Source organism: Garra rufa, chromosome 2 (genome assembly GCF_049309525.1).
Source record: "Garra rufa chromosome 2, GarRuf1.0, whole genome shotgun sequence".
Classification (NCBI taxonomy): Eukaryota; Metazoa; Chordata; class Actinopteri; order Cypriniformes; family Cyprinidae; genus Garra; species Garra rufa.
In genome coordinates, this window is record NC_133362.1 from 17,232,639 (window position 1) to 17,258,455 (window position 25,817).

The 25,817-nt window shown below is 36.7% G+C and overlaps 1 protein-coding gene across 1 annotated transcript in view; it reads right to left on the reverse strand.

Moving 5' to 3' along the window:
* Positions 1 to 25,817, reverse strand: part of macrod2 (mono-ADP ribosylhydrolase 2) — an 849,841-nt gene that overhangs the window by 55,498 nt on the left and 768,526 nt on the right. The window contains exons 10-14 of the mRNA XM_073834923.1: positions 18,278 to 18,322; positions 12,886 to 12,939; positions 3,161 to 3,193; positions 2,522 to 2,554; positions 2,127 to 2,159 (exon numbers count right to left, since the gene is read on the reverse strand). Coding sequence (XP_073691024.1) covers positions 2,127 to 2,159; positions 2,522 to 2,554; positions 3,161 to 3,193; positions 12,886 to 12,939; positions 18,278 to 18,322 — 198 coding nt within the window. The remainder of the gene's footprint in view (positions 1 to 2,126; positions 2,160 to 2,521; positions 2,555 to 3,160; positions 3,194 to 12,885; positions 12,940 to 18,277; positions 18,323 to 25,817) is intronic.

A 25,817-nucleotide genomic window follows, 5' to 3' on the forward strand; every position in this document is an offset into this window, starting at 1 on the left:
AACACCCGAATTTCTTATAAGTTGTTTATCAATGGACCAGTAAGCTCAGAAGTATAGATTCGTCCAAGGAGAGAGAATTTGCACAACAGTGAACAACTCAGACACAAGGTTTGAGGTAAGAATGACAATTTTGTATTTTGACAGTGACCACAGAAATAAAAGATAAACAATGTTGTGTCTCACACTAAATCTCAGTTTAGTTTGCATTCAATAGTAACGATTTATACCGTTTTCTTTCCTTACAGGGCGTTGTATGATATCACTTGTCAAGGTAAGTTGATATTTCCCTTTTTTCTTTCTCTTAGTAGCTTTCTCTTTGTAGCTGATTCACTCAGCTGACTGTTAAAGTTGTTTGTGATTAAACCTATTATCAACCTTATCCCTTATTTAACTGATTTGTTCTCAATTTACTTATTTAACACTTTAAACATGTACCCATAAACCTCAAACAAAGTATTTGAAAGAATAAACTCCCAATAACAAAAGTACATTCAATCTGAACAATTCAAATTTTTCCCAGAGTCCAATGCTCGTGATGAACACTCAAAATGATTTTTTTTTTGGAAAATCAATCAGTTCCTAATATCAGTCCAGGAATCCAGGAGTTGATGAAATCCAAAGTCTATGCCGAAATAGGAAAAGTGATATGAAATTTCACTCCTACCATTCAAAGAAGAATAAGTGCAATGTTGGTGTTCTTTCAAAACAGGAAGGTTCAAAGGATCCGGTTAACGGGTGGCTCGCCAGTCCAACTCTGCCTTTACGCACTCAGAAGAGAGTTGAGACGGTCCTCAATCCAGAAAGGTTCACACTTCACTCAATTCGCATCCAGAGCAGACAATCAGCAGCTGAACATCAACAGACTTTCACATAGAACAACCAAGGAGAAGAAAAAAAACCTGGCCTTGAAAACAAAAGGCCAAAAGAACAATTAGCACTTTACAATATATGCATTAATTCAGTTTAACACAATTTTAAATAAACAGAACCATTTACATCCATTTAGTACTGTGTGCTTAAATTCCTTTGTGTGAGTTCTCTTATTTGGTATTACCTTTTTAACAGCAAAAGCATTTCAGCTAAATCCTATACAATCATTTGTACATTTATCTTGTTTAACACACAAAGCATGTTAATACTGGTATTTCACACAAATGAACATTATTTTTGTCTCTACTTCACTCTTATGTCTCTTTTCATCATTTATACCAACCCAAACAAATGGTTAATTTATGAAACTCAATTTTAACAAGACTTTAAACCGTAATGTAATGAAAATAAATGAAAATTGCATCAACTCACCAAGGAAACTCATTCAAATGTGCATATGAAACAGGAAAAACCCGATGGCAAATGGCGGATGATATATATTCTCAGATGCACTTCTCTCTCAATCGTCTTTATCAACTTAATCGTTTATATTCACTTCTAAAGCACAGAATCTCCCGGAGCAGCAATGGACATCTGCTCCCGTCTCAAGTTCACGAAGAAAAGGAAAGATCTAGAACGCTCTGCGTTGCGAAAATGCCGCGATAGCGGAAGACGTAATGACGTCATTCAAAACGCGATTTCATTGGATACTACTAAAATCCTAAATGTTTTACTTTTATTTATATATATATATATATATATTCATAAATCGTTATTTTAATCACAGGCATATATTTAATCTGGCAGCATTTGTTATTTTTACTTTTGATCTTATTATTTGCTCTATTATTCTGTCTCTGCTACTACCCACTAGTAACCTGGGTTACATGCGCGTTTTGTCAGTAAAGCCGGTGAAATCAACGTGAAATCACGCACCTGATGGCATTTACCGCTGATTACAGAACCGGCTTTACTGACAAAACGCGCAAGCATTATCGACCGATTCATATCGGTGCATCCCTAAAAAAAACAAACAGGAACAAAAACTGAATAAAGGCAAACAACTAAAAACATGTCTAAGCCAAAAACAAACAAAAAGAAACTTAGGAAACCACAACAAAACAGGGAAAAAAGCAAACCTCAAAAAGAAAACAAAGCACTCTTTTAGTATCATAACCCTAGCACATTGATGGGTATTTTAAAATGCTGTCCACACATTTGTCTTTAGCTTTATATGATCATACACAAAGGCCTACCTTGCTGGATCTTCTTATCCTCATCCTTTGCACCTAAAAAAAAAAGTCATGGTACTGAAATTCTTGTCAGAAAAAAACAAAAAAAAACAAAACTAAAACACATGGTTAAAAAAAATAAACACTACTACAGTATCATAACCCCAGCACATTGATGGGTATTTTAAAATGCTGTTTGGCACATTTATCTTCCCTCAAGACCCATGATAAAAAGAAAAAAATGTGAGAAACCACAACAAAACAGAGAAAAAAAGCAAACCCCAAAAAGAAAACAAGCAACCTCCCTAAAAAAAAAAAACACTACTTCAGTATCATAACCCCAGCATATTGATGGGTATTTTAAAATGCTGTCCATGCATTTGTCTTTAGCTTTGAAAGATCATACACAAAAGGCCTACCTTGCTGGCTCTTCTTATCGTCATCCTTTGCACCTAAAACAACAGATAAACACAGATGTATTAAGAGTAAACATGGTACTAAAATTTCTGTCACAAACAAAACAGATGCAAAACAATAAATGATAAAAACACACACAAAAAAAAACAACAACTAAAATTTAAGCAAAAAAACATGCAAAAAAAAAAACAAAGAACAAAACTGGATAAATACAAACAACAGAAAAAATGAGTTCTAAATAGCAAACATGTTACTGAAATTCTTCATTAACACAAAAAAAAGAGGAAAACAAAGAAATAAGCAAAACAAAACAGAAAAGGACGGAAAAAGTAAGCTAAACAAAACAAAACAAAACAAAACAAAACAAAAAAAACAGTAAAAGGACGGAAAAATGTAAACAAAACAGAAAATTTTTTGAAAAACACAACAAAACAGGAAAAAACCAACCCAAAACAAAAGAATAAAACCAAACAACAGAAGAAAGTCTAAGCTAAACAAAACCAGAAAAACAAACCCAGAAAAAAAAAAAAAAAAAACTACTACACAGTATCATAACTCCAGCAATATTCTTAGTAGACATTGTAATAAAGTAGTTCACACATTTGTTTTTAGCTTTGGACAATCATACACAAAAGGCCTACCTTGTTCGCTCTTCTTATCGTCATCCTTCGCACCTAAAAAAAAAAGTCACAGATAAACACAGAGGCATTAGGAGTTAACAAAAACAGCAAAAAAAAAAAAAAAAAAACATGTGAAAAACACAACAACAAAAAACAAACAACAGATAAAGCAAACAAAATAGAAAAAAGAAAAACACAACAAAACAGAGAAATAACCCAAACAGAAACAAGGCTGAATAAAAAACAAAACATGTCTGAGCAGAACAAAACAAAAACATGCAAGAAGAAGAAAACAAACATTCCCCTTAAAAAATAAACACTACTACTGTATCATAACCCTAGCACATTGATGGCTATTTTAAAATGCTGTTTGGCACATTTATCTTCCCTCAAGATCCTTGATAATACAGTCCACACATTTGTCTTGAGGAACGCTGTACTGCTGTGGTCATGTTTTACATCAAATATTTATAATAGTTCTGGCATACTGGATGTTTCATGGCTGCACTAATTTTGCGCTCTCTCAATATTTCTAGATAGCACCGAGTGCCGTCCCAACGGACAGCTAAATACATCTCCGCAAACCCTAACAGAACTCCCATGAGCCCACTGCCGTGCGTCCCACGGGCTTACAAGAATGCGTTTATCCCAGGTAGGTTTAATTTGGTCCCTCTCAGTCACTTTAGTCCTCTAAACTTGACATCTCCTTCTACCTCTCTCCTCTCCTCAGTTATATCCCGACGCTCTACCGGACTCTCTCTCTCTTTAACCCAGATGGAGTTTGGGATGAATCGGAAAATGAAGACCCTGACACAAATAATCCGCTGTGCTTGACAATGGCCATTACGCTGCTGACATAATTGGCTTTTTTTAACAAGCTGGTGTGAGAAGCAATTTTCCAATGTCTGAGCAATTTATTTTCTCACCACATACTCTTAAAAATAATAGAAAAAAGACAAACAAACACAATATGCCAAACGATATAGCAGAGGTACCGTGTTTTGTCGTTAGCCTTGCCTGTCAATCAAAACGCTGCTTCACATCCACCAGACCTTCTAGACTTCTTCCTCAATATCGATGGACCAGTAACAGTGGATTATGATATAGTGACTTTTTATTCATTTAGAGGGCAGAGGTCATTTCTCCAGTGACTGAAACTCAATGTTTTGCTCAGAATATTAATTATTATGTGGGAGAAGGTTAGTCACTCTGTGGATTTGGAGAAAATGCTGCATTCACAGGAAGGAAGGAAGGTATTAACCCATGATCCTTTGGTGTGGAGCACAATCATAGCATCCTTTTACTAAAAAGGCCCTCAAAACCAACAGGTACATTTGATTTTAAAATCCTAAGATGATAAATTCTCTCAGTTTCAATGTGAGGTCATATGATCATCGTGTACACCAATGAGGGATGTTGTTCACAACCTGAGGACAAAAGCAAATTATTCTGAGAGACGAGAGCCGATATGAGTCACATTTGGCTTCTTACATAGGAAGCAGTTAAAAGCAAAGACCGCAAAGTTAAAACAGTTAAAGGTGGAAGGTTTAGAAGTTTCAAAATATGAGTAAGCTATTTTCTTGAGTTTAAAATTACATCAGCGGTATAAGAGAGATATTGAAATAACCTAGTATGGAGTAATCACATCCATCAAAAAATGATGTCTATTACACAATGGTGAGAACAGACAAAGCCGGAGTACAGTCGTGGCCAAAAGTTTTGAGAATTACATAAATATAAGTTGCTGCTTAAGTTTTTATAATAGCAATTTGCATATACTCCAGGATGTTATGAAGAGTGATCAGATGAATTGCATAGTCCTTCTTTGCCATGAAAATTAACTTAATCCCGAAAAAAAAAAAATCCACTGCATTGTTAAGAAGGCTTCAGGGCATCCAAGAAAGTCCAGTAAGCGCCAGGATCATCTCCTAAAGAGGATTCAGCTGCGGGATCGGAGTGCCACCAGTGCAGAGCTTGCTCAGGAATGGCAGCAGGCAGGTGTGAGCGCATCTGCACGCACAGTGAGGCCAAGACTTTTGGAAGATGGCCTGGTGTCAAGAAGGGCAGCAAAGAAGCCACTTCTCTCCAAAAAAAAAAACATCAGGGACAGATTGATCTTCTGCAAAAAGTATGGCGAATGGACTGCTGAGGACTGGGGCAAAGTCATATTCTCAGATGAAGCCTCTTTTCAATTGTTTGGGGCATCTGGAAAAAGGCTTGTCCGGAGAAGAAAAGGTGAGCGCTACCATCAGTCCTGTGTCATGCTAACAGTAAAGCATCCTGAGACCATTCATGTGTGGGGTTGCTTCTCATCCATGGGAGTGGGCTCACTCACAATTTTGCCCAAAAACACAGCAATGAATAAAGAATGGTATCAAAACACCCTCCAACAGCAACTTCTTCCAACAATCCAACAACAGTTTGGTGAAGAACAATGCATTTTCCAGCACGATGGAGCATCGTGCCATAAAGCAAAAGTGATAACTTAGTGGCTCAGGGACCAAAACGTTGATATTTTGGGTCCATGGCCTGGAAACTCCCCAGATCTTAAAACTTGTGGTCAATCCTCAAGAGGCGGGCGGACAAACAAAAACCCACTAATTCTGACAAACTCCAAGAAGTGATTATGAAAGAATGGGTTGCTATCAGTCAGGATTTGGCCCAGAAGTTGATTGAGAGCATGTCCAGTCGAATTACAGAGGTCCTGAAAAAGAAGGGCCAACACTGCAAATACTGACTCTTTGCATAAATGTCATGTAATGAAACAAAGATCTAAAACTGAAACAAAGATCTAAAAGTAATTTAGCAGCAAACTTTGTGAAAACTAATATTTGTGTCATTCTCAAAACTTTTGGCCATGACTGTACTTTGAAGGAAAAGAAAAGAGATTTGAGGCCACAGAAATATCAATTTATTGTCGTTTTTCATTATGTTATGATTTTATAAATCCAACATGCTGAATAAGGATGTGTAGCTCAATGCAGAGACCCAGCAGTGAGTTGTTCTACCAGCAGATGGCAGTAGTGTAACAGACTTCAGTGGATAGATGCTGTACAAATAAACGCACACGTTTAGGACTCAGGAGGAGGACGTTCGCTTGCGTACATGCAGAAACGCTTCTGTGAGCTATCTAGAAAATATATCTAATGCCATACATTTACAGTCACATTACTATGGATCCGTAATCATACAGGATCGAACAGCAGACTAAGTCTGTGCACTTCCTCCCTTCACACGGTGGGGAATTCTCTTTCCTGTCAGTTAGGCCCTCTGAACACAGCTCATGGTGAAGAAAACCGGCACCATGAAAAATGTATGAGACATGAGAGAGAAAGGTGAGTAAGAGTGTCACAATCAACAGATGCTGCTCAGCAGCCCAGAATCTACCTTCTTCATGTGTGTGTGTGTGTGTGTGTGTGTGTGTTGGCTACCAGTTTTAAGAGCTGCACGTAGCTCACGCGGTGCAGAGTCTTTTGATTCAGTGTCTCACTCTCTGCCAGAGTCGGAGCTTAACGGCTGTGTTTTCCAGCTGTGTGAAACTGGACTTGGAGACACTTGAGCCACTATCTACAATATAGAATTGTAAAACAGCCCACCTCGGTATAAATGCATCCCTGAAGCTTCCTGACGCTTGACCCCTCCTACTCTGTTTTTCTTTCTGTCCTCTTGTTGTGTTTTCTTTTTTATTGCATTGCCTCTATCTTTCAATAACACACATATTCTATCTTTCTTTCTGTCAACCACATTTGGTTCATATCATTTTTTTTTCTATTTTGTGAGCTTCAGTGGCATGAAAAACGAAAAGATTTGCAATGGGTGTGCAATAAGATGTGTTAAAATACGGTGAAATGATAATAGTAGGAAACGGGGTCAAAAAGCAAACTTAAAAAACTAAAATAAAAAATACAAGTAATGCAAAATTAAATAAATAAAAAAAGAAGCAATTATTTTAATAAAAGGATGAAATCTTTAGTTATATTGCTAAACCATTTGCAGTTTATCTGTGTGCAATACAATTTTGCTAAATATTACTATATTCTATTATAACTCAAAATTACAATAGAGTAAAAAGAAATTACAATACAAACATTAAACATATATAAAAAAAAGTATATGTGACCCTGGACCACAATAGCCAACAATACATTGTATGGGTCAAAGTGATTGTTATTTTCATACCAAAAATAATTAGGATATTAAGTAAAGATCATGTACCATGAAGATATTTAGTAAATTTCCTACCGTAAATATATCAAAACGTAATTTTTGATAAGTAATATGCATTGGAAAAGAACTTATGTTGGACAACTTTCAAGGTGATTTTTATAAATACGTGATTTTTTTTGCACCCTCGGATTGCAGAATTTAAAATAGTTGTATCTCGGCCAAATGTCATCCTATCCTAACAAACCATACATCAATGGGAAGCTTATTTATTCAGTGATGTATAAACCTCAATTTTAAAAAATTGACCTTTATGACTGGTTTTGTGGTCCAGGGTCACACAGAAATACAGTGCTTATCAAATTTGTTTGACCACCACCCAATGTAAGGTTTGTGCCCTAAACTAACAGTATTGGTAATTACCAAAATAATTTTTTTCATGTTTCTGTAATGGTTAATCTACTATCATGTAAGCTCTTTAGTCACAGCAGTGTTTCCAATGCTAAAATATAATTATTGTTGGGATTTAATGGATTCAAAGACAGATTGCACAAAAGTTTCATCAAAAGTAAGTCTTTGAGAACAACTAGAAGCTATTTCCAAGTCAATAACAACGGAGGCTGTGGAAAAGTACATAAAAACAATGCCAGCAACAGTGCAAGCTGTTATTGAGACCAAAATAAGATGGACCATATAAGCAGTCATAAGAGTAAATTTTTTAAAATTGAAATTTACACATCATCTGAAAGCTGAACAAATGGAAGACTTTCCATTGATGTATGGTTTGTTTGGGTAGGACGATATTTGGCAGAAAATATGAGGTGGCAAAAAAAAAAGAAAAAAAAAAAGAAAAAAAGAAAATCTAAATATTAAGAAAATCGCCTTTAAAGCTGTCCAAATGAAGTTCTTAGCAGTGCATATTACTAATCAATTTTAAGTTTTGATATATTTACGAGAGGAAATTTACTAAATATCTTCATTGAACATTAACTTTACTTAATATCCTAATGATTTTTGAAAATCTGGAATCTGAGAGTGTAAAAAAATTCAAATATTGAGAAAATCGCCTTTAAAGTTGTCCAAATGAAGTTCTTAGCAATGCATATTACTAATCAAATTGAAGTTTTGATATGTTAACGAGAGGAAATAACAAAATATCTTTATGGAACATGATCTTTACTTAATATCCTAATGATTTTTGAAAATATTGAATCTGAGGGTGCAAAAAAATCTAAATACTGAGAAAATCGCCTTTAAAGTTGTCCAAATGAAGTTCTTAGCAATGCATATTACTAATCAAATTTAAGTTTTGATATATTTACTGTATGATATTTACAAAATATCTTAATGGAACATGATCTTTACTTAATATCCTAATGATTTTTGGCTGAGATATAACTGTTTGAAAATCTTGAATCTGAGGGTGCAAAAAAAATCTAAATATTGAGAAAATCACCTTTAAAGTTGTCCAAATTAAAGTTTTGATATGTTACAGAGAAGAAATTTACAAAATATCTTCATGGAACATGATCTTAATATCCTAATGATTTTTGGCTGAGATATAACTATTTGAAAATCTGGAATCTGAGGGTGCAAAAAATCCACATACAGTATTGAGAAAATCGCCTTTAAAGTTGTCCAAAAGAAGTTCTTAGCAATGCATATTACTAATCCAAAATTAAGTTTTGATATATTTACGAGAGGCAATTTACAAAATATCTTCATGGAACATGATCTTTACTTAATATCCTAATGATTTTTGGCCAAGATATAACAATTAGAAAATCTGGAATCTGAGGGTGCAAAAAAATCTAAATATTGAGAAAATCAGCTGTAAAGTTGTCCAAATGAAGTTCTTAACAATGCATATTACTAATCAAAAATTACATTTTGATATATTACAGAGAAAACATTTACAATAAATCTTCATGAAACATGATGTTTACTTAATATCCTAATGATTTTTGGCATAAAAGAAAAATGGACAATTTTGACCCATACAATGTATTTTTGCCTATTCCTACAATATATCCGTGCTACTTAAGACTGGTTTTGAGGTCCAGGCTCACATATGTTTATGTGTGAATAAAGACTATTTAGTCATTTTTAGTTTGTTATTAGCCTAATAAATAAGATTCCTCATATATTTGTGTTTTCTCTTTATTATGATAGCTGGCATAATCAATTTGTTAAGCATACAATAAATGCAGCCTCCAAGTGGTGATTTCAAACTGTTTTTTTTAGGCTACTTATACGCTGGATTCTTTACCTCATGTGAATGTATATTATATTAAACATTTTCAAAAGTGCTATTTATGTCTTCAAGGGTAAATCTTTTTTTAAATAAGGGAATAATACTGAGAGCACCTTTAAATATGTAATTAAGAAGGTTAAACCAAAGGAAAACGAGACAAAATGCATTAGCGATATAGATATGATGCCTCACATCTCTTTCTTTCCTCCACACACAGCCCTGCTCTCTTTTTCTCTCCCTCTCCAAACATGCCCCCTCTGCCTTCTACATCTGCTGAGTACACAGTTAACAGCTCGACCTGCCGCTCCGCATCCTGATTCGCCCATCTAACCTGTCACCTCCTAATCTCTGAAATGCCGCATGACACACACGCTAAGCACACACTCACCCCGCAGGCCATCTGAAAAGCTATCCGGGGGCGCTAAAATGCTCAGTCCAGTTGTGTGAACAATCCTTCTCATTTCTCGGCACACCGATCCCCCCATGTATGGATTTCATGTGGATTACATCACAAATCACTTTATCCCCCAAGAACTCTGTCAAGGAGTCCAGTCTCTCCACCCAAGCAGCTCGCCGGCTCTCTTAGGCCACAACCCCGACGCTGATGGGTCGGATCGAACGGATCGCCGCAGCCGCGCTTCAGCGTGTCTGCGCTAACCGAGACTAAACCCGCCAGCCGCGGCTAATGCCCTCTGAAACCCTCTCTGTCTGTTTGTCTCACAATCTGCCTGACTTCTCCAGAAAGAGGAACCTCTGAGATTTGCACATTCTTTTGCTGTGAAGGAAGGCAAGTGGGAGCTTATGTGGAATAAGGTATTGTTTTCCTTTCCGCTCCTCACAGGTAACCCGTGGAGGAACACGGAGAGAGTTCCAGATCAGTGCTTTCGGGGCCAGTTGTCCCCTGAGCATGTGAATGTATGAAGTGCTGCTTTAGGGAGAACAGCACTAATGCTTCTCTGTCATTAGCGGGCTGTCTAAAAGGCCCTCTTGCTCTAACCTCAGTTAGAGAGCATCCCCTCAGGGAGAGTAGTGAATGTGTAATACAAAGCAATATCCCACCACGGCTGTATATCAACTTCCTCTGTTCGTGAAAAACAAAGTTGCGGCCGGCGGGAATCCAGTAGGCTGCGAGCTCTGGCGGAAGGGTAATGTGCATGCAAAGCTTGTTTTCCGTGAATCAAAAAAGTGATTTCAAAAACATATTTAATGTGCCGCCGTACCTTGTTCAATGAGTGACACCGCATTAGAGCGAGTGCATTTGATGTTGGCGACAGCACTAGAGGACGTGGCTGTGGCTAACACCTGTGGATAAATCATAGACTGTGCCGCTTTAACGTGCTTTGTTCTGCTCCTCGCTGCCTCGTAACAAACACTGTTGTTTGTTCTCTGAGCTCAACTTTTGCAGAGCTAGCTTTGATGTTTACGCTGTCCTGTGAAGGTTAAATAGGGGGCTGTAAACAAAGGGGTTTGTGACTGGATTGGTTCCCATTAAGAGATTTAGATATGCGAGAAGTTACGGAGGCAGTGACATAAAATACAACCTGAATTTGAGAACTTTGTTCAGACATACAAGATGTTACCGTTAAAAAAGTTAACTGGCTAATAGTAAATTGTAATAAATCTAATGAGACATTTAATGTAATTTTACAGTAAAATTTTACAGTTTTTTGGAAAACTGTACAGTCAAAAGTAAAAAAATCCCCAGTAAACTTCAATTTACTGTGAAAACTGTACATTCTGTTTGACACTTCATTGGATGGCCATATTTTTTTTTACCACAGCAGCATATTTTATTTTATTTTATTTTATTTTTTACAGTATACAGTATTTTTAAATAGTATTTTTTATGGTAAAGTTCTAGCATATTTTCTATAATTTTTTATAATTTTTTTCTACAGGTAATGCTCTGGTAATCAGAGCAGCAGTTTTTATTTTATTTAATTTATATTTGTTTTTAACAGTAAACAGTTTTTTTTTTAAAGTATATAATTTAGTATATGTTAATTATTAATTAATTATAGTATATATTTATAGTATTTTTACAGTAAAGTTCTGGCAACCACTGCAGGCATTCTTATTTTAATTTATTTCATTTTATTTTTACTTTTTTACAGTATACAATATTTTTTTTTCTACAGGTAATGTTCTGGCAATCACAGCAGCAGTTTTTATTTAATTTAATTATTATTATTTTTTTTTACAGTATACAGAATTTTTTATTTATAGTATTTTTACAGTAAAGTTCTGGCAACCACAGCAGCCATTCTTGTTTTATTTTATTTTACAGTTTACTTTTTTTTTTTTAACAGTATACAGTATTTTTTATAGTATTTTCTGGTAAAGTTCTGGCCACCACAGAAGCCATTTTTTTATAGTATACAATATTTTTTTATATAGGTAATATTCTGGTAATTACAGCAGCAGTTTTTATTTAATTTAATTTAATTATTATTATTTTTTAAGGTATACAGATTTTATTTATTTATAGTATTTTTACAGTAAATCTCTGGCAACCACAGCAGCCATTCTTATTTTATTTTATTTTATTTTACAGTATACTTTTTTTTTTTTTTTAACAGTATACAGTATTTTTTAATAGTATTTTATGGTAAAGTTCTGGCAACCACAACAGCCATTCATTCTTATTTTATTTTATTGTTGTTTTTTGTTTTATTTTCTTACATTATAACTTTTAAAAAGTTTCCAGCAAAATGTTAAAACAAATGTAATAAACATATTTTTAAAAATTATAATATTACACATTGTCTTGGTTTTATAGTAGTATCAGTATTTTGGCAGAAACTATGGTAAATGTTTGTAAGTGTAGCCCTGGAATATGTTTGTTGTTTAGAAAGAAAAATCTGGTAGGTTGTTGTTTGCTAAAGTATCAGTTTACTGAAAAAAAAATGACTTTGTTCTTTGAGCTGCATATTGAAGAGAGATACCAGCCTGGGGAAATTTCCCCAAAGACATCAGTGCTGCCCGCTTTAATATTAAAGAAAGAAAGAAAAAACACAATCTCCAACCCTCTGGCTTTAAGACAAATGGAGAAATTGTGGTGTTAATAGCCTGCTGCTGCCCTTCAGTGTACGAATTTAATTATCTTTGGTCCATCTTATTGAGAAGCAAGTAATTGTTTCAGTGCTACACAACCGAAGAGGCTGAAATGGTAGAATTCGAAAGCTAATGGCTCCTTAAACAGGTTTCCACACTCAGTTTCCAGACTTAGTTTGATATTCCCTCAACAAAGCTTGGAAGATGGGAATGCTGGATGATACTGACTTTGACAGTTAAACTTGCGCTCACAAGAACAGAGATTTTCTCATACCTTTTTTATCAGGATCATGATCATCTTCCCCTCCTTCCTTGGTATCGGAGTTCTCTGTTGATAAAATTACAGCACTCATAAGAACTTTCATCAGAAAACTAGAAATACATTTTTCTGTTCTGGGTGGTTGAAAATAAAATAAAATAAAATAAAATATCCCAAATTAATAATTTTTTTACAGGAGTATCAATAACTCTAGAATTTTATATTTTCTAAAAAAAAAAAAAAAAAAAAAAGGTAAATGTTCTGGGTGGTTGAAAAGAAAAGAAAAAAAAAAAGAAAATAAAGCCAAACAAAATAAAAAATTTTTTTCCTCACTGTACAATTTTATGAGATAACACCACAAAAAAAACAAAGATGTCACTACCGAAATGCCACCAAATGTTTCGATCGTGACTGATGTCACCAGACTAGATGACGTGACGTTTCGGTAGTGATATCTTAACAAAGATGGCACTACTGAAACACCACCAAATGTTTCGACCGTGACTATTTTGAAAGTTACTGTTTCATGGGATAACACCCAAAAAAACAAAGATGTTACTACCGAAACGTCACCAAATGTTTCAGTCGCGATTGTTTTGGTAGTTACAATTTTATAGGATAACACCAAAAAAACAAAAAGATGTCACTACCGAAACACCACCAAAGTTTTGAAAGTTACAGTAAGGTAGTGATATCTTAGTTTTTTTTTGGTTTTTATCCCATAAAATTGTGATGACATTTACCACAAGTCGAGACATTTCTACATATTTTGTTTTGTTCATGACTAATTAACGATTCAGTCTGTATATTCCTGAAGGGACATAAAAATGATTTTTATCTTTATTTACTCACCTACTTTGTACCATGGAGAACAAAACGAAATACAGTTGAAGGCAAAAGTTTACATCCATCCCATAAAATTGTAACTACCAAAACAATCGCGACCAAAACATTTGGTGACGTTTTTCAGTAGTGACATATTTGTTTTTTGGGTGTTTTCCCATAAAACTGTAACTACCGAAACATCACCAAATGTTTCAATTGTGACTGTTTCGGAAGTTACAGTTTTATGGGATAACACCTTAAAAAAACAAAGATGTCACTACCGAAATGCCACCAAATGTTTTGGTTGCGACTGTTTTGGTAGTTACAATTTTATGAGATAACACTTAAAAAAAAAAAAGATGTCACTACCGAAATGCCATCAAATGTTTGGGTCGCGACTGTTTTGGTAGTTACAATTTTATGAGATAACACCCAAAAAAACAAAGATGTCACTATCGAAACGTCACCAAATGTTTTGGTAGTGATTGTTTTGGCAGTTACAATTTTATGGGATAATACCCAAAAAACAAAGATGTCACTACTGAAACGCCACCAAATGTTTCGAGGACGACTGTTTTGAAAGTTACAGTTTCATGGGATAACACCCAAAAAAAACCCAAAGATGTCACTATCGAAACGTCACCAAATGTTTTGGTAGTGATTGTTTTGGCAGTTACAATTTTATGGGATAATACCCAAAAAAAACAAAGATATCACTACCGAAGCAATTTTATAGGATAACACCCAAAAAAACAAAGATGTCACTACGGAAACGCCACTAAATGTTTCGGTCACGACTGTTTCGGTAGTGACAATTTTATAGGATAACACCCCAAAAAAACAAAGATGTCACTACCGAAACATCACCAAATGTTTTAGTCGCAACTTTTTTCGGTAGTGACAATTTAATACTGAATTTTATACTTTTCTACTGAAACGCCACTAAATGTTTCGGTCATGACTGTTTCAGTAGTGACAATTTGATGACACCAAATGTTTGGGTAGTGACTATTTTTGATTTGGCAGTATTATCATATACCTCTAACCTAGGTCTGAGCAATAATTAGCTATTTACCAAACCGCACAATAAATATTAAGAAATACAGTTATGGGAATATTCCACTAGAAAGTTTTACTTGTGTAATACACTCAATGTCAGGGTAATGCAATATTTAGTTTTTGGCAGGAATAAAAACAAGCCTCTGAGGGATAGAAGTACTGTGCATTCAATGGATTTTACTGCTGTTTAACAATATACCGATCGTTTAGCTGATGAAACATCTTTCCAAAAGAAACGTTCAGTAGACAAAACCTTCATAAAACAAATTGTGAGTTGGTGAAAATTACTTGATCTAGGACCTTGATACAGTCTGTGTCATTGTAAAGACTTTTAGTTTATCCCTCATACCCTTATTTTCACCAGCATAAAATTAAATACAACTTAATAATAAAGAAATACAGTTATGAGTAGTTGTTCTCCTTTATACGCTCTCTATTAATCTCAGAACTGAAAAAGGGCAATTGCCAGCTCGCTAAAAATCTTAGGTTACAAGGCACAGATTGCCCATACTGAACAGCTCTGATAAGGGTGAAATGAGCGAAGGAATATCCTGCTATTGTGTCGGAGGCCTTGCTGGAGAGCATATACATGCACCAGGTGATTCTGCATCAACAGGGGCTTTTGTGTGCCTCGGCAAATCCCAGCTGATAAAAAATGGGGCCTGTAAAAGTGTAGCGTAAGGGATTTCAGTAAAAGACAGCAAGAGAAAGAAGGTGAAACACAGAGAGGGAGAGAAACGGATTGATTGATAGAGAGCGGGAGAGAGCTGATACAGGGGGATAAGGGGAAAAAAAGCCTCAATTCCATGTGAGAATGGCAACCATTTGAGCCTTTGAATTGGTTCCAGAGAAAAAGAGAGAGAATCAGAGCCCCGGCTAAGTGAAGCGCCGCTAAAGGCCAGGGCTTGGCTGCCAGTCAGACATTCACTCAATGAAACTGAGGCTAAGCTAGCCGAAACTGCTGGGGCAGGAAAAGCAGGGCGCTGGAAGCTACAGTGTCTGTGTGTGTAGAGGTGATACTTGTTGTGTTGCGAACAAGATAGAATCCTGATAGGTGTTGCCATGTCGGGTCATCCCGGTCCAGTGTTTACAATGAGGTATAACAGTGTCCACAAAAGAGGTGATTGGTCTCTCTGGTTTTGTGCAGAAGTAAACACATCCGCACAAAGCCCCAACACAAGAACTTACAGTAGTTCAGAGGGCTATTAGACGCTTGTCGGACTGCTTCAAAATACTGGTTTATAGCCTGTCCATAAAAAAGTCAAAGCTGGGTGCTGAAAAAAACGCTTGTTCTGGATCGGATCTGGTTTTGATGGGAGTCTTGGCTTACACAGCTCCAGTCCTGTGAACAGCTTCTCACATTTGTCGTAAAAATCACAGCATGCTACTTTTTTCGCTTCATGTCACTAAAGTATGAAAATGTTCTCCTGCTTTAAGATGCTTCATTTAGCACTCCTTCTCTTTCACCCTCTGTGTTTTCAATCATCTAACTTTTGTGGAAACGATCAATGCCGGCCTTGTTACCCTGCCAGAAAATGTCCGTCTAATAATTCCATGGAGTTTAAGTGACTACTGAAGACATGTTTGACCTGGGTTCAGTTTTCCATCTTAAATTTAAGGGAACATCGGATGCCTATTTTCCCCAAGTTGGTATTATTCTTTAAAGTCTTCATGAAATGTCTGCAACTTACTTTGTTGAGTAAAACAACACCCTTTTTACCTTCGTTTTTGTGTATTTGGTGGTGCGTTATCATCAAAAACAAAAGTAATCGACTGATGTCAGGAGAAAATTAAGACTCTTATGTTCACTTTTACATCCAACTACAAAACATCTGCATTGCAAGAAATTGTTGTCACTACAGCTGCTCGAGTGCGGATAAAATGGTGGACAACTGGCTGAGGGCTAATATGCTAAAATGGGACAGTCTGTCAGCGGTTGTGTGTGTGTATATATATATATATATACACACACACAACCGCTGACAGACTATATATAGTTGTTTATGAGTCTTTTGTTTGTCCTGAACAGTAAAACTGCCTGCTGTTCTTCAGAAAAATCCTTCAGGTCCCACAAATTCTTTGGTTTTCCAGCACTTTTGTATATTTGAACCTTTTCCAGCAATGACTGTATGATTTTGAGATCCATCTTTTCACACTAAGATGCTCCAGAAGGAAAAACCATGCATTAAAAGCCGGTGGGTTAAATTTGTTTTGAATTTGCCTCTGAAGGAGTACTGAATGAAAAAAAGGCAAAATAAGACAAATGTGAACAAATCTCCATTCTGTTCAAAAGTTTTCACCCCCGGCTCTTAATGCATCGTTTTTCTTTCTGAAGCATATGAGTCACTCAGTTGTCCTCAGTGTGAAAAGATGGATCTCAAAATCAGTCATTGTTGGAAAGGTTTCAAATACACAAAAATGCTGGAAAACCAAAGAATTTTTGGGACCTGAAGGATTTTTCTATAGAACAGCAGGCAGTTTAACTGTTTAGGACAAACAAGACTCATGAACAACTATCACTTAACAAAAAAAACACAGCTGTGGATTATTCAGGTAACAGCACAGTATTAAGAATCAATCTATCTATCTATCTATATACATAGCTTTATTTCAAATGATAAAAACAAGTTTTAATAATTTTAGTTAACAATAACAACCGTTACTGCAATCTGACTGCAACTCTTGCATATCGTTCTCAGAGACTGGTATCATCCAACCTGTACAGTTTTATTGTCCATCCTAAACTGAGAGATAAACCCAGATTAGATTACCATTGTATGATGCTTAGTTGTCCTTTTGACAGTCGCTTAAGCAGGTTTGGGACCATTGTGGGTATGTAAGCCGGATTTAAGGGCCTTGCTCTGGGAATTAGCTTAGCACCGAATCATTTGTAATGCTGTACCTGCCGCTGTCTATTTAGCTCCTGTAGCAAACGCGCATTAGTCACAATGAAACACCTTTATTTTCTATCTCTTTTTGTCACTGCTAATGTACAGTTAAAAAGGCTTCCAGATGAAGGCCTTGTAATCTTTTCTGCTTTTCTGAAAGTCAACAAAGAAGGTACGGTGATTTGCATCTGAATGGACCACCGTTAAAAGAAGACACGTCAAGCAAATTACATTCCCATTTGATAACGTTTTGATTTGATTGTGTCGTTGCCGACAAGATGGCGAGTGAGTCCGATTAGCTTTCAATCAGTCTGACTATAGTCCAAAACAATTCTGGCCTTTGAGCGCACAACACCTGGCAACCTTCATCTCAATTAAGTTGCCAAAAGAACAAAGTTGCACATGGTAATGCCAGCAAAACTATTTCAGGCATTTGGAGAGAAAATGCAGACTCTTGTTTTCTTGTTTACAGGCAATTGTAGAGCTGCCACCCACAACAAAAGGCACGATTAATCATGAAGAGAGCGATTCAGATGCCGTGGATTAAACTTCGTCGGGCTCCAGGATATTGGATGTGATAATTTTCTATCTTGTTTGCAATTCTGAACACTGCATTAGGAAATGCTGTCACTCACCTTGGCTTATACTGTCATCTTTTTTATTCGTGTGGTCGTCATTATCTGCAAGAGACAAGAAAAGAAATCAGAGAGGTCAAAAGCTATGACGGCAAGACTGACATGATCAAAAAAGCCGCCCGGTGAGTGTGGATTTCCATGGGCTTATTTCCATTAGCAGTGTAACGAGAATTTAGCAAAGCAGGAATACAACACATCTATTTACAGCAATGCCCCCTTTGTGAGACCTCAGAACAGGGCTGAAGAGGAAACAGAGGCAGAACAAGCATTGATTTTTACATTACATCCAAGGTTTCTCTAAGGATTGAAAATATGTGGTTTGTTGAGTCCCCCAGGCAGTTAGTTCTAATGAAAGCTGAGCAGAGACAAGCCGAGAGCTCGCAGTCTGTTTGATCTGGATTGATGTATTATTTGAGTTCAGGCTGCTATCAAACGCTCATCTGTGGAAAGACAATCGTGCTATTTGATATGATCCAAACAGCAATTAAATTCAGCATTTGGAGAAGCGCCTAAATTGTTTCAGCTGAGGTTGAAGGCACAATGTCTATATTCCTAACTGGTTTTGCTTCAGAACCCAGGTTTTAATTGGACATTACAATAGCGCAAGCTACAAAACTAGGAAACTTTTTAAAATGTAATATTTCAATGTTACAATGAACTGCATAGACTCAATAATATACACAAAACATTAACATGATACTAATAGTAAAAGTGTTATTTCCAAATTCTGGGACAAATCCGTAGTTCCGATCTAAATCAAATGATTCACAATCCATGCTCTAAATTCCTGATCTGAATAATGATTCAGAGCGCAGATCGTGAATCATTTGACTTATATTTGGACTTCAAATGGCATATCACGAATCATTTGTTTTAAATTCAGTTTGCACATGATTCACAAACCCATTCCAATCTAAATCAAATGACTCGCGATACATGCTCTGAAGTCCCATTCTAAATTCAAATGATTTGCAATACACGATTTAAAGTGGCAATCCGTATGGAATTCTTCGAAAAAGTGAATCATTTTCAGAGTTTCGAAAAGCTCAGTTGTACCCATTAATATGTGCTTTTTAAAATCATTACAAGCGATGTTGAAAATCGAAAATGAATGCCTCTTTAAATTTTATCTGGTTTTTGCTAGTGAATCGCTTGAAATGAATGATCAAAGTCACGAGATTGAATCAATCGGAGCGGTTCTAGCACAAATGGCTCAATTGATTTGGTTAATCTCTTTCTCTTTTTGTCTTCAGTCAAGTTTACACAACATTGTCAGTACTGCTACTAGCTTGGCTTTCTAGTTTTCTGACATTAACTGAAAAGGTATGATGTTTTTTTGAATTTCATGAAAAGATGTGTGCTTATTGAAAAAATTTAACATTTATTTCATAGATATATTGCCTTTTAATAATTCAAGTAATTTGAAAGTGCCTTTTCTAGAATAGTGCTATTTTCAAGGGTTTTTCGGGCCTTAAATTTCAAAAAGTCCAATTCAAGTACTTCAAGCACCCTGCAACAATGTTTCCTACAAGTGTGAACAAAACAGACCTGAGACCTATTTTTGGATCCTGACCAGGGATGAGTCATGATAGTGAACTAGTATACTACTTTTTCTCCCTTATATGTATATATTTTTCATATTTTATATTTTAGGAGACTTACAAAATTGTGTCTAAATTGGAACTACAATTTTAAAATGGTAGACTACCAAAAACTTTTGAAATATGTTGTAGTATATCTAGCTCTTTTCAAAGACGAATGTATCTCTAATCTGAAAACACCTGAGACCCAACTGTTGAGAACCACTGATCTATAGGATCTGAGCGTTTTGACCTGACTATAGGTAAAAATACCTGTATTTCAGCCATCTGCCAGCTAAATATGCAGGGATCAGCATTCCACCAGTGCTCAGTTCTCTTTTATTCTTTCCTCTGTTCTTGTTCGCTTTCATTCCCGTCTGTACAAGGTCCACTGCTCTCTTTACCGCTGTTGCTTCTTCTTTTTCTTTTCGCCTATTCTTTTTTTTTTTAACTCTAAGCTCAGAGCTCTTGCCAAAGAAGTCAATATGTCCCCTGAATTTTGAATCTCTCTTTTTCTACATGAGTCTCTTTTCTCTTGTATGATGCCAAACCTACTGGACCTGAAGCCTGGCGTCTACAGCCAAGGCTGTTCCGTGCCTGGTTACAGCTCGTTAGCCATCCCTGACGACTGTTAGCTATTACCACAAACCAAACAGGTTCCAATTCATACACCGCTAACTCATAATTAGATCTATTCTCCCAGACTTCTTCTAGAAAAACAAATGTTTAAAAGAAATTCTACCTAAAAGAGCTTTTTCTTCTATGAAGTTAACATAAAATCTAAATGATTTACTTTGTTCACAATAAGACAAGGAACATGCAGTAACAATTTCCTCATTGCATCTTATTCTTATTATCTCATTCTAAGTCTCTTTAAAAAAAGCTTTCTTTAAAATGTAATGAAATTTTGGTATATTTTAGCTCAAGTCCGGTGTATAACCAGCACTTCTTAAAATCTGTTAAACTCCTAATAGTTTAAATCAAGTCCACCATACATTTTTTTATCGAGTATCTTGTTCCACTCAGAAATACATCACATATGTTGAAAGGGTTGTGAATAGCAAATCACTGTGACTTCAAAAACAGGTTTTTATTTCATTTTCTGAGCCTCTTGCAGGCCTCATCAGCATATCATCCTGATACAGGCACATGGTCACACACAGAAAAACACGTTCACACACTCACACATCCAGCCTCTAGCAAAAGCTCCTGCTTTGATAAAACACTCCTGTCATCTGTTCATGAGAGAAATACTGTCAAGCTCCCTCAGGATGGTGGGCCATGTTTCTTTTTTTGTTTAACATAGAACAAAAGCAAAGCATGCATTTATCTAGGAAAAAGAGGGGAAAAACAGTGACATCATAACATGCTGAGTCACGGTGAACAGGGAGCAAACCCCTTTGGACAACCTTCAGCAAAGAGCAAGTGCCCTCTGTGCATGTGCCAGCTGATTATGCAATATCACAATGAAAGTGCTGTAAATGTAATGCACTGTTCTGCTGTTGTATGTTTTTTTTTTTGCACTTTATGCTAAATGCACAAAGCAAGACATTGTGTTGCTGCAATGTTCCACCACTGTAATACTAATTATTAGATAAAAACAGTCTTTAAAAAAATAGGTAAATAGGCATGTATTTAGATAGATAGATAGATAGATAGATAGATAGATAGATAGATAGATAGATAGATAGATAGATAGATAGATAGATAGATAGATAGATAGATAGATAGATAGATAGATAGATAGATAGATAGATAGACAGACAGATAAAAGGACATATAGGTGAATGGATGGGCGGACATACAAACAGAGGCAGACAAATAAATAGATAGACAGATAGATGGACAGACAGACAGATAGATAGACAGATAGGGGATGGACAAACGTACAAACAGAGGGGTGGATGGATAGATGGACGGACGGACAGAGAGAGACAGACAGATAGATGAATAGACTGACGGACAGATGGACAAAGACAGACAGATAGATGGAAAGATGGATGAATGGATGGACAGACAGACAGAGGCAGATAAATAAATAGATGGACAGATGGCCGATAGACAGAGGGATGGATGAATAGACAGACAGAGAGATGGATGGACGGACAGACAGACAGGGGATGGACGGACGGACAGACAGAGGGGTGGATGGATTGATGAACGGATGGACAGAGGGATGGATGGACAGACAGAAAAATGGATGGACCGACAAATGGATGGACAGACGGGCAGATGGATAGATGAATGGATGGACGGATGAATTGATGGACAGACAGACAGATATACAGATGGACAGATAGACAGAGATTTGGATGGATGGATGGACAGACAGATGCAGACAGATAAACAGATGGACGGACAGTCAGAGAGATGGATGGATGGACGGATGGATGGACAGATGCGGACAAATAAATGGATGGACGAATGGACAAACAGAGAAATGGTTGGATGGACAGACAGATAGACAATGGATAGACAGACAGACACATATAGATGGATAGAGGTATGGATCAGAAACAGAAAAGACAGACAGAAATACATAGACAGTCAGATGGACAGATGGATGGACAGAGACAGATAAAGACGGACAGACAGACAGACAGACAGACAGACAGACAGACAGACAGACAGACAGACAGACAGACAGACAGACAGACAGACAGACAGATAGACAGATAGATAGATAGATAGATAGATAGATAGATAGATAGATAGATAGATAGATAGATAGATAGATAGATAGATAGATAGATAGATAGATAGATAGATAGATAGATAGATAGATAGATAGATAGATAGATATGATGGACAGACAGAGGCAGACAGTTAAACAGATGGACGGAAGGACAGACAGACAGAAATACGGATGGATGGATGGATGAATGAATGGACTGACAGACAGATAGAAACAGACAGATAAATGGACATAAGGATGAATGGATAAACAGACAGACAGAGGCAGAAAAATAATTAAATGTACAGATGTATAGATGGATGGATGGATGGATGGAGCAATGGAGGGATATGGACATGTGAAGGGATGGATGGACAGAGACAGAAAACAGAATGGACAAATGGACAGATGAACAAACAGATGGATGGACGGAGCAATGGAGGGATAGATGGATGGACAGGTGGAGGGATGGACAGAGACAGACAGACAGAGACAAACAGAATGGACAAACTGACAGACGGACGGATGAACGGACAGATGGATATATAGATAGATAGATGATAGATCATTTTTAAATCAAACAAATGTCGCAGTGATTATGTGAGCAAAAACAATAGATGTCTAAATGATTTGGAAAGAAACAAGACACATGTAAGCCAACTAACCAGAGACTCTTCTAATTCCACTGACCAGATGGACGGCACGCACACAGACACCAACGTACATCCACTGTCTCTGCTCCTCAAGGAGAGCCAGACATGGGCCCCTGGGGGCCAGAGAGTGTGCTGGAACATGCTGCCTTTCAATCTGCTTGTGTCTGAAAGCATTTTAATCAGTTGCAGGGCCTCCCAAACCAATCAATTACTTTAATCAATCAATTAGAGCACTGGGGTGCGACGAAAACCAGCTCACCACCCACCATTTTCTCCAATTGGATTAGCATTCCAGGCTGAAGAAAAAGCAAAAGAATAATAACAATAATTGAGAGGATGTATTGCTACATATCCACAAGTGTCTATGAAAATACACAGCACTTCAAAGCATTTCTTATGATTTCCACAGAAAATATTTTATTTTACAGTATGGTGTTAGAAAAGCTGCGTATGTTAATGATTCCGTCTCCAGAAAATAACACACAGCTAAATCGCTGCTAGCTCCTCACCACTAGTATAATGGCTGTATTCCTAGCTGTGTAAAGCCCCACACATGGTGGCACTTCAAAAAATTCCCATGGTGTGTTTGATGATATTAATGCACCGTAACACACTCAACATTTGTTCCCTGGAGACTGAGGATGTTGCGTGTGCAGCCTTCATTTTCAACTCTTTCGGGGGTCCAGGAGGCCCCGTTGACTTACAGCGGACGACCATCGTCTCACCACAAACACCCGGCTTTACAAATGATAGGCTTTCTGACACAGTAACGCTGGGAGTGGAAAGCCTCCATTAAAGATAGCAGGGGGGAGCTGTCGTTTGAGAACAAGGCATAGAAACACCATGTAAATATGGATGGGATGTGGCTGGTGGACCAAGAGTGAGAGCGTGAGAATGAAATTCAGAGACAAAGACAGAGAAACAGAGCTTTTCTGACTAAAAGTATAACATACAGTTCTGACAAAACTTTGATAAAACTATATTTTTCTTCACACGGTTCTTTTTTTTTTGCAATACACTGAATCTACTTATTAATCATATCAATATAGAACATTGAAACACCGTGAAAGAGAGAGAGAGAACTTTCAATTCCGCCTGCTTTTTTCAGAGTTGTAACCGCTTCATTGAAACACAATCATAACCCGTATTAATAAAACAGAGATGGCACACCGTCTCAAAGCTCTTTCGCACATCTGATTCATCCTTATTCTCTGACAAATGTATTCTTCATGGTTCCTTCACTGACTCATAAATGACTGTAACAGGACAGCAGACAGTGATGTGCACTGTACTCGCTTACATAAGCGGCGGATATTCTTCAGAATCATCCCGCAGGCCTGAACCCACTAACACTCACATAATGGACCTCAGACTGCTCTTTTGGGCGTCTAGGCTCTTGAGGGAGGATAACAGCAGGATGCTAGGGATGGGATCGCAGCTAAGCAAAGTTGACAGGGCGACTGTGCTGTCTCGGAAACTGACAGAACTTCCAAGACATTTCTCTTCTAAGCAGAAGTATGTCTTGGAGGGTGTCTGCGGTGGGAGGAGTGGGTGACTATGGGCCATTGGGGATGCGAATGTGTGTGAGGAAGATGCACAGAAGCGTAAAGGACACAAGCATTTCATTTACAAGACTGAGCTTTTAAATAGTTCAATGCAGCTAGATACTTTTAGATTTTTAAGTGCAGCTAACGGTTTTGTAAAAATGTGGCCTATTAGTTGTTAAACTAATTTAAATGAGTAGCTTGAAAGATACATTTTTAAAGGGATAGTTCACACAAAAAATTCTAATTACTCACCGTCAAACCCATTCATTGTTCATCTTTGGAACAGAAATTAAGAAATTTTGACTTTTGTTGAATGAATCATGCACTTTGTTGCATAAAAAGTACTCTCATAGCTTCATAGATTTATAGTTGAACCACTGATGTCACATGGACTCTTTTAATGATGGTAGTTGTGTTGCTGTCTATGCAGGGTCAGAAAGCTTGCGGATTTCATTAAAAGCATCTTAATCTGAGTGAAAAAATGCATTATGTTTTACCATTTAGGGGTCAAGACGGAAAAAATCTACAATATAAAAGCACCTGTAAGAATCTGAAGAGGTCAGGTGATAAGGAGGAGGAATATGAGCTCAGTCATGTCGAGATGGAGCTTGATTTCATGAAATTTTATTCAAGTTGATATGTCAAAGATTGTAAATATGGAGACTACAGAGTATGGAAAATACAGAGCCCGGTGTCATCAGAAAGAGTCAGTGTGACTGGTTGACAGAAGTGAGCGATAACACCAACAAACAAACTGAGGGATGGCAAAAGTACAAAATTCAAACTAAAGAAAAGCAGAATGTCAGGGATGGTGGCGTTCCTCCTCCTCATCTGAGACCACAGAGAGAAAATGAAGGGCTGAGTGTAAAGAAAAGAACTTTCTGAAACATCAACAGATTCCCAAAACATCACAAGTTGTCTGATCATGTCTTCGAATTTATTATCAAACAATAGAGACAAGTGTGTGATAAAGAAATCAACAATAAAACGGAATGTTATTTACAAGGATCAAGCAAGCAAAATGATAAAGGTAGATTTTCAAAAGTAAATGCACCCAGTGTCATAAAGGTGTTGTGGGAGATTGCC